This window comes from Diorhabda carinulata, chromosome X (assembly GCF_026250575.1).
Source record: "Diorhabda carinulata isolate Delta chromosome X, icDioCari1.1, whole genome shotgun sequence".
Classification (NCBI taxonomy): Eukaryota; Metazoa; Arthropoda; class Insecta; order Coleoptera; family Chrysomelidae; genus Diorhabda; species Diorhabda carinulata.
In genome coordinates, this window is record NC_079472.1 from 15,152,003 (window position 1) to 15,167,093 (window position 15,091).

The following is a 15,091-nucleotide window of genomic DNA, read 5'->3' on the forward strand; positions in this document are numbered from 1 at the left end:
AAAACTACGTTCCATTCTAACTAATAACACGATAGTGAGTATAATAATGGTCGTACCAGGTAATCCATTCATAATCGGTTTTTTTTTTGGAACTCTATATCATATCTACAGAATGAATCATGAAGTAATAACGTGATGTACGAGGGTCATCAAGAAAACATGTACGCGTTATGATTTACTATGATTTCAGTCTTGAATGTCCTTGAATCTGTGAAGCACGTGCTTCAAGATTCTTTTCTTCAATTACAGTAGAGTTTAGGTCATCAGACCTATTGGAACAATGTCATGTACAGTAAATAAAATGATTTTCCATAGTAGGCTGTGCAAAAAGCAGCACCTGACTGCAAGGACGCAGCAGTTCCTCCTTTTTCCGACTGTACTGTAGATGAAGAAATAGTTGATATAATAAACGAAATAGTAGAAGAAGACGATGAAGAGAATATGGTGTTTGAAGACAGTGTACGGAAAGTTTCGCACAGCAAAAGACACAAAGCTGTAGAAATAGCGTTAAATTATGCAGTACAGCAAATATCGTTGGCTCAAGATGAACAGTATGAAGTGACAGATGGAGAAATAGTTAATATAATAAACGAAAGAGTAGAAGAAGACAATGAAGAGAATATGGTGTTAGAAGACAGTGCACAGAAAGGACACAAAGCTGTAAGAATAGCGTTAAAGTATACAGAGCAGCTGGAGGAAACATCTTCTACGGAGCTTTTATTTCTGAGAAGACTTCAGTTATGTTTTTGAAGAAGTTTTCAATGTTTAAATAAAATTATGATTTTCAACATGGTTTTTATCATTTTCCGTGTTATCCGACCACGGTGCGGCCGGTTTAGATCGGATAATTGAGTCTACTGGAAACATTGAGAAAATAACACCCATAGTGCACCTAACATGCGATTGAGGCAACTCTTTAATGCAATTTTACACGCTTATCTTCAACAATTGTGATTCCAAAAGGAGTAAAAACATTCGCTTGGTATACGAACGTAAATATTGAAATACGTCGCGCCATCTGTTAGTGGCCTGGTTTCGTTAAGAAATTTAAATCGGAATGTGCAATAGCATCCTGTCTGGTTTTGAATCTAGAAGCAGACGTGGTTGTTTGAGTACGAGCCCGCCACTAAGAACACCGTATGTGTATTAGTCCAATGAAATTAGTATAGAAATTTCATCTTGAAATAGAACTTCTTTCGGAAAGCGGAAGATCATTCATACACTTAAATCTTGGAGAAGAACTCATCTTCGTTACTAACTAACCAGTCTAACATCCAGTGCAACCACTTTTATGACACTGAATTTTTCTTTGTACTGACCCAAAGAAAAGAGAGATTCGTTGGAAAATTTTTTCTAAAGAAGAATCTCTAATGGAGTTGACCCTCTTATAGGAGTTGCTCTCTGCAGGGCTCGAGTTGAGAAGGTTGAGTATCCTGGCTAGAAAAGAGGAGAAACGAACGACTATTGGTCAGAAGAAAACGAAAACAGGTCGTTGGTGTAAGCAAAAACGACTCGATTCTTGTCTAAGTTTGTTATTTTTGAAAAATTTCAATGGATGGCAGACGGTTACTGCTGCGAAAGGTTCACCAGGTTACAAGGAAACCTGCAGCACGTGTGTGGTAAGATTTCATCTAAAGGATATGGGAAACTTGTCTAAAAAGTTAAAGTCTTCGTATCCTGTTGCCAGCAGTTTCCTCTTGTCCCTTGAGCCGAGGGACCGCTTGTTGGAGAGCTAGGGAGACAAGACGAGATTCTTTGACCGTGGTGATGTTTGATTAAATGGAATACTCGGAAATCAGGAGTTTTTTGAGAAGAAGTAAAATGCTGTAGACGTTTGCTCTATATTCGATTATGAGAGGGCGAGTTCGAAATTTCCTCCGAGTGTTTCGATGAGTCAGACTCTGTTTAGAGTGTCTTTCAAAACAGCTGCTCAATTGAGAGTGCTAGTGAATTTCACTCCCAGATAGACGGCGTCTCCGTGGATGTCGAGCCTCTCTCCCCAGAGTCTCGAGTAAAAGTTATGTGATTGAAGATGTGTGCGAAGGCAATTCGGATGTTTGGGGTATTTTAGGCGTTAATTTACAAACGCTCTATAGTTTTATCGGACTAATACGATGTGTGTGAGAAATTATTAGCATCCGGTGCCGGTCATTGGCTGACGAGCTAGATGGCCCAGTCTCTTCCAAACATTGCATTCTGTCTTCTTCTTTTTCTGTTATGTCTAGCGTATTTGACTCTCAGCATTCCAATTTATTGCCTTATACGGTTATCGTATTAACCAGGAACTTAATTATCAATTAATCAAGAACGTTGTCGCTTAAGGGAATATTGAAAAATTAACGAATATTATGTATAGTAGATAAAAGTACCAATAACTACACTTTGAAGTATTCACCGGATGTCCCATTTAGACATGGCGATCTGATATCGACTAAAATTCGCGGTTTGCACTTCGAATTGGTCGACCACCCACCATATTCACCAGATCTGAACTCAAACAACATTTTCCTGGTTCCTAACCTTAGATATTCATTTGCTGGAAAGATCTTAACGTTGTTTTATACTTAAACGTCTAATTTGAGAAGAAAGACGAAAATTATCAGTTTTTGGTTTGTTTAAAAAAGTTAAAGCGTCGTTGGAAGAAGCGTTTAGACTTAGGAGAATTATTTTTTTGTTAAACAGAAAAAAATACCAATAACAACTCTTTGAGTATTCACGGGATATCCCATTTAGACATGGCGATCTGATATCGACTAAAATTCGCGGTTTGCACTTCGAATTGGTCGACCACCCACCATATTCACCAGATCTGAACTCCAGCGACTATTTCCTGGTTTCTAGCCTTAAATATTCATTTGCCGGAAAGATCTTAACGTTGTTTTATACTTAAACGTCTAATTTGAGAAGAGAGACGAAAATTATCAGTTTTTGGTTTGTTTAAAAAGGGTAAAGCGGCGTTGGAAGAAGCGTTTAGGCTTAGGAGAATTATTTTTTTGTTAAATAGGAAATTTCTCAAACAACCCTCGTATGTACCAAAACTTATCGCCTAAAGAATTACAACAATTTCTAAAATAGGCATTTGATGAAAAATATTTGTTGATAAAGATAAGTTTTTTGGTTTTGAAGGTTACGCTGCTTTAACAGTTGCACTTACAGGGGCATGTCATTATGTCAATTTTAAAGTAAAAATTGATGACAAGGAAGATCTCGATTCGGTCCGGAACATATTTAATCCGTTGAGTAGTTTCACATCAATAAAAAATTTGGGCGACAAACTTTTTTGGAGACTGGTGTGAGTTTAGTAAATGCTTAATTTGAAGTATTTAAAAACGGTCGATAATAATGAAACACATCGTATCTAATCCGGTTTCAATGTAGTTGAAATTGAATGTATTCGACGTATTTATGACCCGGAAAATCGTACTACCGTATATCGCATCAAAGAGAAATTAATTGTCATCCAACGTGCGACAAATCCCATAATAAACCATTTGACGTGATGAACTTTATCAGCTCATTGCATAGATGCATAAAAAATTCACTGCTAGACTAAATGTGGTGAAAGTGGTATTGAAATAAATATAACTCGTTGAAGGGTGGATTTTCTTTTGTATTTAAAAATGTTATTACGGACTGGAAATAAATGCAAAAAAAAAACAAAATATATAAAAAAAAAGGAGAAAAACCAGAACAGAAAGCAAACCAAATGAAAACTAGCAAATTTTGAAACAGTATCGACCTATAACTATCTAGGAATGACGTTGGGACAAACAACTGGGGAAAGGATAAAGGATAGGATACAAAAGCCTATGAAAGAAACAAAATCCTATTATAAAAAAAACAAAAATGTACAAAACCCTAATAAGACCAGTAATCACGTATGCGATGGAATCAACCAAAGAGAAGAAGAAGAACAGAAAGAAAGATAGAAAAGAAGAGCAAAGAAGAAGAAACGAAGAACTAGAGAGAGAACTGGAGAAGGAAAATATAGTTAGATACATAAAAGCACAAAGGCTCAATTGGGCCGGGCATATAATGAGAAGAAAACCAATTGAAATGTTCAAAAGAAAAACGCAATGGATCCGGATCCCACTGTGGCCAAGGAGAAGGGGCAGGCCGAGAAAAACATGGAGAAACGAAATAGAGGAGGAGATAAGAAAATATAGAAAACTCGATAGCAAAAGAATAGAAACTAATAACAAAAGCATCCAAAACAAACGATCTTATATATTAAAAAAATTGATGAGTCCGTTCAGGCATTCTACCCAACCGATTTGCTTAATTTTTTTTTTCAATGAAAGGTATTGATGCACAGAAGAGCCATCAACCATCGGTTTTCATCTAATTTTCATCATTCTCAAGTTATACTCAAATGCAATTTCCCCCTGTACATTACTTATGAGAGTTTTTCACATACACACGTTCTATCCTCAATATCTCAGGTTCTATTCAAGATAGAGACTTCGTTTTGGTTTAAGAACACTCGCTGAAACACCTTCTTTCTTTTGAGTTAACACTTAAATCGGTTGAGTTGGAGAGGAGCTAGGCGCGGACATTAAATGTGGAGTTATGGATTTTTTTAAGTTTTTGGCAATTTTTCTACATTCAAAGATCTATATCTGAGGTTCTCATATAGCTACAGAGTTCGTTTTGATTTAAGAACACTCGCTGAAACACTTTCTTTCTTTTGAGTTAATACTTAAATCGGTTGAGTTGGAGAGGGGAGCTAGGCGCGGACATTCATTGTGGAGTTATGGATTTTTGTAGGTTTTTGGCAATTTTTCTACATTCAAAGATCTACATCTCAGATTCTAATATAGCTACAGAGTTCGTATTGGTTTAAGAACACTCTCTGAAATACCTTATTTCTTTTGAGTTTTTGAACACTTAAATCGGTTGAGTTGAAGAGGAGCTAGGCGCGGACATTCAATGTGGAGTTATGGATTTTTGTAGGTTTTTGGCAATTTTTCTACATTCAAAGATCTACATCTCAGATTCTAATATAGCTACAGAGTTCGTATTGGTTTAAGAACACTCTCTGAAATACCTTATTTCTTTTGAGTTTTTGAACACTTAAATCGGTTGAGTTGAAGAGGAGCTAGGCGCGGACATTCAATGTGGAGTTATGGATTTTTGTTGGTTTTTGGCAATTTTTCTACATTCAAAGATCTATATCTGAGGTTCTCATATAGCTACAGAGTTCGTTTTGATTTAAAAACACTCGCTGAAATATCCTCTTTCTTTTGAGTTTTTGAACAATTAAATCGGTTGAGTTGGAGAGGGGAGCTAGGCGCGGACATTCAATGTGAAGTTATGGATTTTTGTAGGTTTTTGGCAATTTTTCTTCATTCAAAGATCTATATCTCAGGTTCTAATATAGCTACAGAGCTCGTTCTTTTCTATTATAATGATTTCTGATACTTATTTAATGGATTCGATGCAACCGAAGCTGCGGGTAAAAGCTAGTAAACTATAAAAAAAAGAAAAATTAAAAAACGAGAAGTAATCCACCTAAAAAAAAAGGATTTGAAGCGCCAAAAGCGATAGCCATAGTCCTCATGGGATTGAAAGACTTGATGATGATGATTTGAAAATGTTCAACCGTCATCTGGATAGTTTTTCACAAACTATTACTCCGATTACTGAGCAAATTACTATGAACACACTGTAGAACGAACCAAGACGAATTTTATACTACTCAATGCATAGAAAATGTTAAACGTAATGATAAATATCAAGTTTTTCGGAAGACAATTCCAAAAGAATGGAAAATCATTTTAGTAAAAGTTCTCACTTGTAAACCGTTTCGTTGGAAAGTTCTTCAATTTATGTTTGTATAACAAAATTTCCCTCATTTTTTATCCATGTGGAACAAGAAATTTCAAAATAAATAAATATTTTTTAGAAAATCATTGATTAATCTCGGTTTTGACTGTGTCCATTTCAACATCAGACTGTTGTGTAGAGGTGAGTTAAAACAGTCGAATCACCGCCATCGAAATAATAAGATGCGTGTCAGCTGTCTAAGTTACCCTTATTTATAGGTAAACATATTAAAAAGTCTTTGAGAAGAGTTCTTAGACAATGATTAACCGAAATTTGAATATTTTTTCGATTTTATATAATTTTTATATGAATCAACTGAATCATGGTTGCCGTAGAAGCTACCACAACATATACAGGGAGTTCGGGGTTATCCATAAATTACGACACACGTAGTTCATTATTTTCATCCAACCATTCAACACGAAGAAGTTTTCTGGCACGTCTAGCAGCATTCTTTGACGACGAAACATCGCGATAGTTAAAGCTTGATCATGATATATATGAACTATAAACGACGTTGTTTAATCCGTGAAAGTCAGTAGACAAAGGAAATAAAAACAAAAAAAAATTATTGCCAGACGCAATGCACTCCCATCCCCTTGTCACACCTCCCACCCCGTAATTTATGGATGGCCCCTTTCGAATATAAAAAAAATTTTCTCATACGACCCCTCGCATACCCATACACAAACAATTGTAGGTTAACACGTTGACTGCCAACTAATAACTCATATTTTATCTCACTGAAGATATTTTTTTCAAATAATACAACTAATAAATAAAACTTTTTTCAAAAATCTACATTTTATATACCTTTCAGTAATAAATTTGTATCTAAGTTAGTATTTTTAATGATTTAATGCGATTAAATTAAATAAAATTACCTTGGCAGTCGACGTGTTAACCAACAAAAATTTTTTCTACATTTCAATTTTTTCGTTACGTCATTTACTCATTCTCGAATTTTTTGCCGACCACCCTGTATATACTAATTAATAATAGATGATGTGTTTTATTCAACAAAAGGATTAATTTTCATTCTAAATGATAGGAAGTTTTCGATCTCGAAGAAGTAGTTATTACATCATAGATAGAGTGATAAATTTACAGCATAGACAAAAATAGAATTGGCAACGTGGCTGTGGGCTATATGTTAGATCCAATTCGGCCAGACAGGTCACGACTTTTTAGTTAGTAAAGGCGTTAGACAGTACGGTACAAACATATACATTCGAATGCGTACCTTTAGGGAGACGAAATTTACCAGACGGCACATCTGCTCTAACAGGTGTGAAAATTTATTCATTTCAGTTCCACCCTACATTTAATCACGTTCAACGTTTTTTTTTTGGTTTCCGAAAATATAAATTTGAATGCCGAGATTTAATTCCTTTCATTACGAACATATTTCGACTGCTTGAAGCTGATCTGTAAGACGTTGATCTGAGTCTAAGAAATCTTTGAAATGCTCGTTTCGATGAAATTTCTCCCCAAATACTGGATCTATTATGACTTTTCTGATTCGAGTTACCACTTTTTGTATGAGGGTGAGTTTTCTCGCGCTAATCAATTAATTAATGGTTAACGGAATCAACAATTTCGTGGAAGATGAATCGGATCTAGTATAGTGGCCACCAAAATCACCAGATTTCAATTAAATTGACTCATTTTTTGGGGGTTATATTGAGAATGAAGTGTACAATAAACCTCCAACAACAAGGAGGCTGACATGACGGAGAGTATACAGGATGATTCATTTGAAAACAAACCTAGAGAATAATTGAATAATTACTTAACTAAATAAATAATTTTGATGATAAACTGTTAATTTGACTTTTCGAAAATACAAATTTTAATGCCGAGATTTAATTCCTTTCATTACGAACATATTCCGACTGCTTGAAGCTGATCTGTCAGACATTGTTCTGTCTTAACTATGAGTATTGGATTCGGATTGGTTCAATAACATTGACCAACGTCCTGGGGTTCCAGTTACCTCTTCCCATGATCGTTTCGTTGAAATTCCTCTCCAAATTCTGGATCTTTTATGACTTTTCTGCTTCGAGTTACCTCTTTTAATGGAAGAAATCCCATTTTTTGCATAATGATGAGTCTTTTCACGCTAATCAATTAATTACTGGTTAACGGAATCAACAATTTCGTGGAAGATGAATCGGATCTAGTATAGTGGCCACCAAAATCACCAGATTTCAATTAAATTGACTCATTTTTTGGGGGTTAAATTGAGAATGAAGTGTACAATAAACCTCCAACAATAAGGAGGCTGACATGACGGAGAGTATACAGGATGATTCATTTGAAAACAAATCGAGAGAATAATTGAATAATTACTTAACTAAATAAATAATTTTGATGATAAACTGTTAATTTGACTTTTCGAAAATACAAATTTGAATGCGGATATTTAATTCCTCTCATTACGAACATATTTCGACTGCTTGAAGCTGATCTGTAAGACGTTGACCTGAGTCTAAGAAATGAATCTTTAAAATGCTCGTTTCGATGAAATTCCACCCGAAATACTGGATCTTTATTACTGTATAAATGACTATTTATCGATGATTTAATATAAGAGAAAAAATAAAACTTACCTTATACAGGTCTGGGTCGATTTGGCGTAGTATTGTATACGCTTGAGCGGTGTCAATGATTTCTCGAATCCTGTAAAAACGTATAAAATAAAATAAAATACCAGTTTTTGACAAAACTCACAATTAAGTGTTAAATTATTAGGGTTCATCCTACGAATTTCATGATTTTTTGTAACCGCCTTTCACCCTAGGGTCACTTATCATATTTTGCAAATCACATTTAGAAATTATATAATGGAAACACTGTTTTTGTAATAAATTTTAATACGATTTAAATTATTTTTTAATGAAACTAACATCCAATCAAACAATTAACAAAAAAAATATTGTTAGAATTATACTAATTAAAGATATAAACTTAAAAAATCTTAAGTTTATGAACTTTGAATCCATTCCTTTAAATTATTTAAAACTGGGATAGCAGCCACTTAGTTTTCTTTTGAGTGGTTAATGTCAGGAACATTAGTTGTGTCAACATCGTGTTTTTGAGGTTTTAGCAAAGTTGGAACTTCTCACCCCCTTGTTTTGTAAAGAAAAATCAAAATATCTCAAGAACTAATAATTTTAGCTATAGGAAATATACTTGCATTAGTTTCTTCATTCACCTTGTATCAGATTCAATGAATATTAACGAAATAAATAATTTCTCAAAATTTTTACTACCATTCGAATGTTTTGACAGCAACAGACCTTCATTATTTAATTTCTCTTACATTCTACAGGGTATTGAACTTGTTACGATTTTTATGGAAAATTTTTGACTTTTTAAATACCCCTTAGAACACATCACAACGCCATATTATTTCCCTATAAAATGTAGGGTGTTTCATTCAGAACTTTCTGGAACACCCTGTAAGATAATGTGTATGTATACTAATGATGGTTATAATAACTGAAATTTTTGCCATTCGAAAGAAGTGATTTTCATTTCCTTTTTTTTGTCGAAACAATCTTGAAGGTTGTGTGTGACATATTAACACAGTCAAAGATACGGCCCGCGGGCTGCTTCCAGCCTTTAGGCCGTATTAATAAGGCCCGCGATCGCAATGTATCACAGAAAGAAGAATAATGTTTTTTTAGAGTTTTTAGACTTCATTCGATTCCTCTAGGGATGTTTTAAATATTATTACTCTCAAGTCTACAGATGTTTCTAAGAAATTTCAAGGGCAGCGCGTGTGTACGCAAGCGAGAGAGAAAGACAGTATCGCCATCTCTTAGCAGCAAGCCTAAATATCCTATTATTTTTGTCGAGAACGATAGAATCTTCGAGTCTAGACTAGAAACTTATAAAACGAGTGCGTCGGCGCGACGTGAGTCAGTTGAGGCGAGTAATCTAAGCGATACGGTTGGTTAGGTTAGGTCATTTTTTTTATTTTTAATCTGGCCCACCTTCGACCACATTAACCACCGAAAATAACTGTATACGCACCATTTTGTGGTTACAATGTATGTACTTGAAAATGGCCACATTCAAGTGACTTATACTTTATCCTTTACGTTGGTATTAGTGGAAACCCCCTTACGCGGTTATTCGCTAAATAAAAAGAAGAAATATATTTAGTTATGTCAAATATACATCGACATAGACAAATAAAAAGTATTCAAAATGTATGACCACAAAGTAACAGGACTGAGACAACGTATTATTAAAAGTTGTTAACACCGAGGAGTGGCCGTAGCTACACTGCCACCTTCTGTCACGTTTCGGCCACGTGGGTGATACGTTACTAAAATGTGATTGAAACGTGGTTCTAGTTTTTTCATTGGTGGCATCCACGTGGTTTCCGATAAAAATTTTACGTAGGTGGATTGCAAAGGTCGAACCTGTCCCGAAAAAATCAAAGACCTCAATCCCATCTTCAAAAAGGAAAAATAATAGTAACCAAAAAGCAATTGAAGGAAACTAAACCACGAGCTCACAACCCACCGTATTCATAGAATCTGCCCCCAGCGAGAAATTTTCATCATATATCGCAAACGTTAAGTCGGAAAATTTTGCGTACAATCCTCGTATATGACACAGAATAAAACACTCAGTTATTTAAGGTGAAAACACCTTCCTCGGCACACAGAACTTCTTGTAGAATTGAAGAGAAGATTGGAAGCTGTTACCAAAAGACATCGGAAGGATGAATCAAACCAGGGCAAGTAGAGATTAAGAGTTTTAACGGACATTGTCCTTGGAATGGACACTTCAAGAAGCTAAATCTGATGGGATCAATCAACCGAGTATTCTGAGAGCAATCAAACATACATAAAACCATAACGAAGTGAATTCAACGAAAAAACTATTTGGCTTACCTGGTTTCACCTTTAAATTTAGCTTATGTTGTGGATAATTTCAGAATGTTTATAAATAAAACCTGCTTGCTATTCAGTTTATAATGAACCAACCGAAATGTCTTCCAGAAGAAATTATCGATGCTCCACCCTAAACTATAACACCAAATACTTACAAAAATATGCGATACGAGAAGTATGAAATTTTCGGAAGTTTCCCCTTTCGTTTAGGTAAAAGGGAAAAACGGTGATAGATCCATGCCGCCCACACGTGAACACACGCAATGTGTCCTAATTCGTCGTCGTAGCGTCGTATCCATTGAGAATTTATTTTTTTTTCCAGTAATTTGGAAACGAACGGCCTCTCCGAATAATCACCGACGGAATATAAACTAAAAAATTTGCGTGTCCGCGTACGACGACCTCCGAGAAACAGAAGACACAACTCATTTGGTGGGGTAACTGTAGTCGTCGGGTGGAGACGGTGCGGCGTTGCCGTTCCTCGACGGGCGTTAAGGGTTGGTTGGTGGTTTCAACAGATGCGATCGTTTTATAGCTTTCCATAAAACTTATAACGCGATATAGTTCTCAAGCTTACTTTTTAGCTACAAGTTGATACTTATTCAATATAATAAATATTTTCTTTAATAGACAATCACCACAATTTTATTATAAAATAAAGTGTAAAAGACAAGTAGTTAATTAAAGTCTTGTCGTTAAATTAATAAGAAACAGTTTTATTTATCGAAATTTCATTATTAACAAGAAATTGATTTATAAAACAATTCCACGTTCTAGAGATTGACAAGTATTTAATTTGTAATCATCGAACTTGATAAGAAACAAATATATGACGTGACAATTGACAGATTTTTGTAGTTAATAAAAGCTTTGTTCGCGGTACAGATCCTGAACATGTTTTGTCATAGGAGTCATGCGTAGTTTGCAATTGTGGGCATTGAAAATTCTGTGTTTGTGGAACACACATTACTAATTCTGAACTTCTTGTTCTGTGATTATGACATAAAATTTATTTAAGATGTCATTTAAATAATGGCGCTTGAATAAACAATAGGTATTGCGTCTCATTTTTAACAGATAATACGTTACAAGTTTTTTTGTTAAGACGGTGTAGAATTGAAAAAAAAAATCGATTACGATTACTAAGTCTATATAAACAGACTGTTTACGCTACAATCACAAACACACTGTTTGATGGTCTTTCGATAACCAAGTTATCGTCTTCAGAGACTGAAGGAAATTGAAACTTATATGGATAATATATGTTTTATTTAAAAAATATGTACAGGTGGTGGGCAGTCACCAGCTTTTAGACAGTGGAGAATAATAATAACTAATAGATGAATACTGACGTAATATTTCTAATAAAAATAAAGTATCTTCTACATTTATCTGCACTGGAACGGTTTCATCAGAGCTCAAATCTCTTTTCACTTCAGCGGATTTCTCGTTTACGTTCTCAGCTCTGATTGAGCGGCTCTGCTCATAAAAGACACGTCCAAATAGGTAGAGAATGTTGAGGTTGGTCAAAATGAGGTCTAGGACTACAAAAACGGACCCACCGACATATCAATGATCGATATAAAGGAAATGATACCGGTCACTAAATCTAATTCAGCTACGACGGCCCAATAAAAAAAAGTTACCGGAAAAACTGCATGGGGGGTTCTCATAATCCCCCTAAATTATTTGAAGAATAGCAATCTTTTAGGGGGAAGTTCCAAGCGCAACACACTGAGATGGGGCTGCACGAATATCAAGGAATCGATCTAAAATGAATGCCGGGGAAGGCACAAAACAGCAACATGGCACTAACGCCAACGCCGTAGCTGCGAACCTTTCGGATTATAATTGAAAATAAGATATTAAATAGAACCCCTCAAACGATGAAAACGTAGTTAGTCAACGGACTATTTTTCTGTGATCCAGAAACTCTTTACGGCAATCATTGATAAATTCGAACCAACATTTTGTAGTCTCTTTGTGCAGTGGACAGTACAAGATACGTCAAGACAGTGACCAAAAATACATCCAACTTTTATCATCTCCTCCTACAACTCAATGTTCATCCCGTTTCCACAGTCTCAGAGCCTAACACCGTGGAAAAATTCCAACTCCCGTTCTCAATTGATACTGAACTAGATCCTGAACCGCCGCCGGGAAGTAAATGAAAAAGCTATAACTGGAACACAATTTTTTCACGACTAGAACTTATCCGAGGATTAGAGCAACTTGGGAGCGATATAAAAAAAAGAGTCCATAAGATGGCTGCGTCAATTTATAGGAAAACGCCCAAAAAATTTTTCATTTTTGTTTATAACTTTTTTATTTTCCATTGTACGATAAAAAGTCATGGAAATAAAGCTGGAAACAAGTTAATTTGCTGCAAATAACGTCGTATTAAATGAGTTTACGAGATACAGCATTTAGCTCCCCTACAGAGTATTTATTTCGATACAAAAATGGTCATATCGTTTTAAATACCCGTTATAATTTAAAAAAACTACATATTGTGGTTAAGTGAGCACCCGGCCTTTACAATGTCGTTGAGTATTCAAAGTATCAAGTATCTACTACCAGTTTTTAATGGGTTTTAAACTAGGATCCGAAAAGATTCGCCAAAAACACTAGACAACACTTGGTACGGCGCGTATGTTATTTTTGTTACGAAAAACGAAGAAATTGAAACATAAGTCATGGAAAACCGGCCACAAGTTTTGCCCATCCCATAATCAATTCATTAAATTGCAAGCACTTTCTGGTGGGTTCACAACTTTATTATATTTCTATTTAATGTTCTCGTTGTATCTATCTCTTCTTTCAAATTATAATGATAAAAAAATATATTCGAAATATAATCGAAATTCCTTGTTGCGATTAACGAAAAATTTCGAAATGTCTCCAGTTTACAATGAATTTAAGAGTTGACGGCAACAATGCAATATATTTAGTTGGGTGCGCCTCCGCATCAAAGTGAGGGCTTCGACGTCATTCTTACGAATTTGTTCGGTGTAGATCAATAGAAGGCGCGCGTCTATGCGGGCGTGGCGACGACGAAGAAGTCGCTAATTTTCCTTTCCTATAGTTCAAAGCTAAACAAAATATACTACGAATTTTTTTTAAAAAAAAAATTTTTTAGCTATCACAACGTTAAAACTGAAGACATTTCTCGAAGGTTTCTGTTTTGTTTAATTTCGTGAAGAGCCGGAAGTCGCACGATGGTAAATCTCGCGAATAAGTCGGATTTGGACAGACAGAAAGACTTTTAGCGCCCAAACATTCTCGAATCACAAATGAGCCCCTTTTCATTTCCGCAATGAATGGTTGCATATTTTGAATCCTCATCTCCAATCCAATCTACATACCAAACCCCTTCCGCTTCTGTCACTGGCACGAAACGGAAGTCTTACCGAAAAATTAAATGTCGGAATGCGAAAATTCCCATAAAATGAAAATCGGTTTGATTACATTTTATGAAGTGATTAAATCCGACACTGTTAGAGAGAAAACAACCGGTGAAAAACGAAGTAAAGTTGACAATGCTATAATATTCTACCAAGTGCTAAATTACGGGATGTACTTGAATACTATTAAGAATGTTTGCAAACTCTCATATAAGAAGTTGGACACTCGAATGGTAATGAAGGAATCTCGGCGAAACGTTTAACTTGGCAGACAATTTTCTCAGATTAATTGACTAAATGAATCATTTTTCACAAATGAAACAAACAAAAATAATTTCGTATCCTCACTGTCGTGCCCTGACAATAAAAACCTCATACCTACCCGAGATTATAACTTGGCAGATAATTTTCTCAGATTGATTGACTAAATGAATCATTTTACACAAATGAAAGAAACAAAAATAATTCCGTATCCTCACTGTCGTGCCCTGACAATAAAAACCTCATACCTACCCGAGATTATAACTTGGCAGATAATTTTTTCCGATTAATTGACTAAATGATTCATTTTACACAAATGAAAGAAACAAAATTAATTTCGTATCCTCACTGTTGTACTCTGACAATAAAAACCTCATACCTACCGGAGATTATAACTTGGCAGACAATTTTTTCAGATTAATTGACTAAATGAATCATTTTTCACATATGAAAGAAACACAATCAATTCTATATCCTCACTGTCGAGACCTGACAATAAAAACCTCATACCTACCCGAGATTATAACTTGGCAGACAATTTTTTCAGATTAATTGACTAAATGAATCATATTTCACATATGAAAGAAACACAATCAATTCTATATCCTCACTGTCGAGACCTGACAATAAAAACCTCACACCCACCTGAGATTATAACTTGGCAGATTCTGATTAATTGGTTAAATG

General features: G+C 35.1%; 1 protein-coding gene across 3 annotated transcripts in view; it reads right to left on the minus strand.

Moving 5' to 3' along the window:
- The window catches only part of LOC130902077 (serine/threonine-protein phosphatase 4 regulatory subunit 1-like), a 94,247-nt gene that overhangs the window by 78,069 nt on the left and 1,087 nt on the right, over nt 1-15,091 (minus strand). For 2 of the 3 annotated variants that reach the window (XM_057813885.1, XM_057813886.1), the window contains exon 3: nt 8,439-8,508. In XM_057813885.1, the coding sequence (XP_057669868.1) occupies nt 8,439-8,508 (70 nt within the window). Of the gene's footprint in view, nt 1-8,438; nt 8,509-10,894; nt 10,913-15,091 lie in introns of those variants that run through there. The other variant, XM_057813887.1, reaches the window with a different exon arrangement.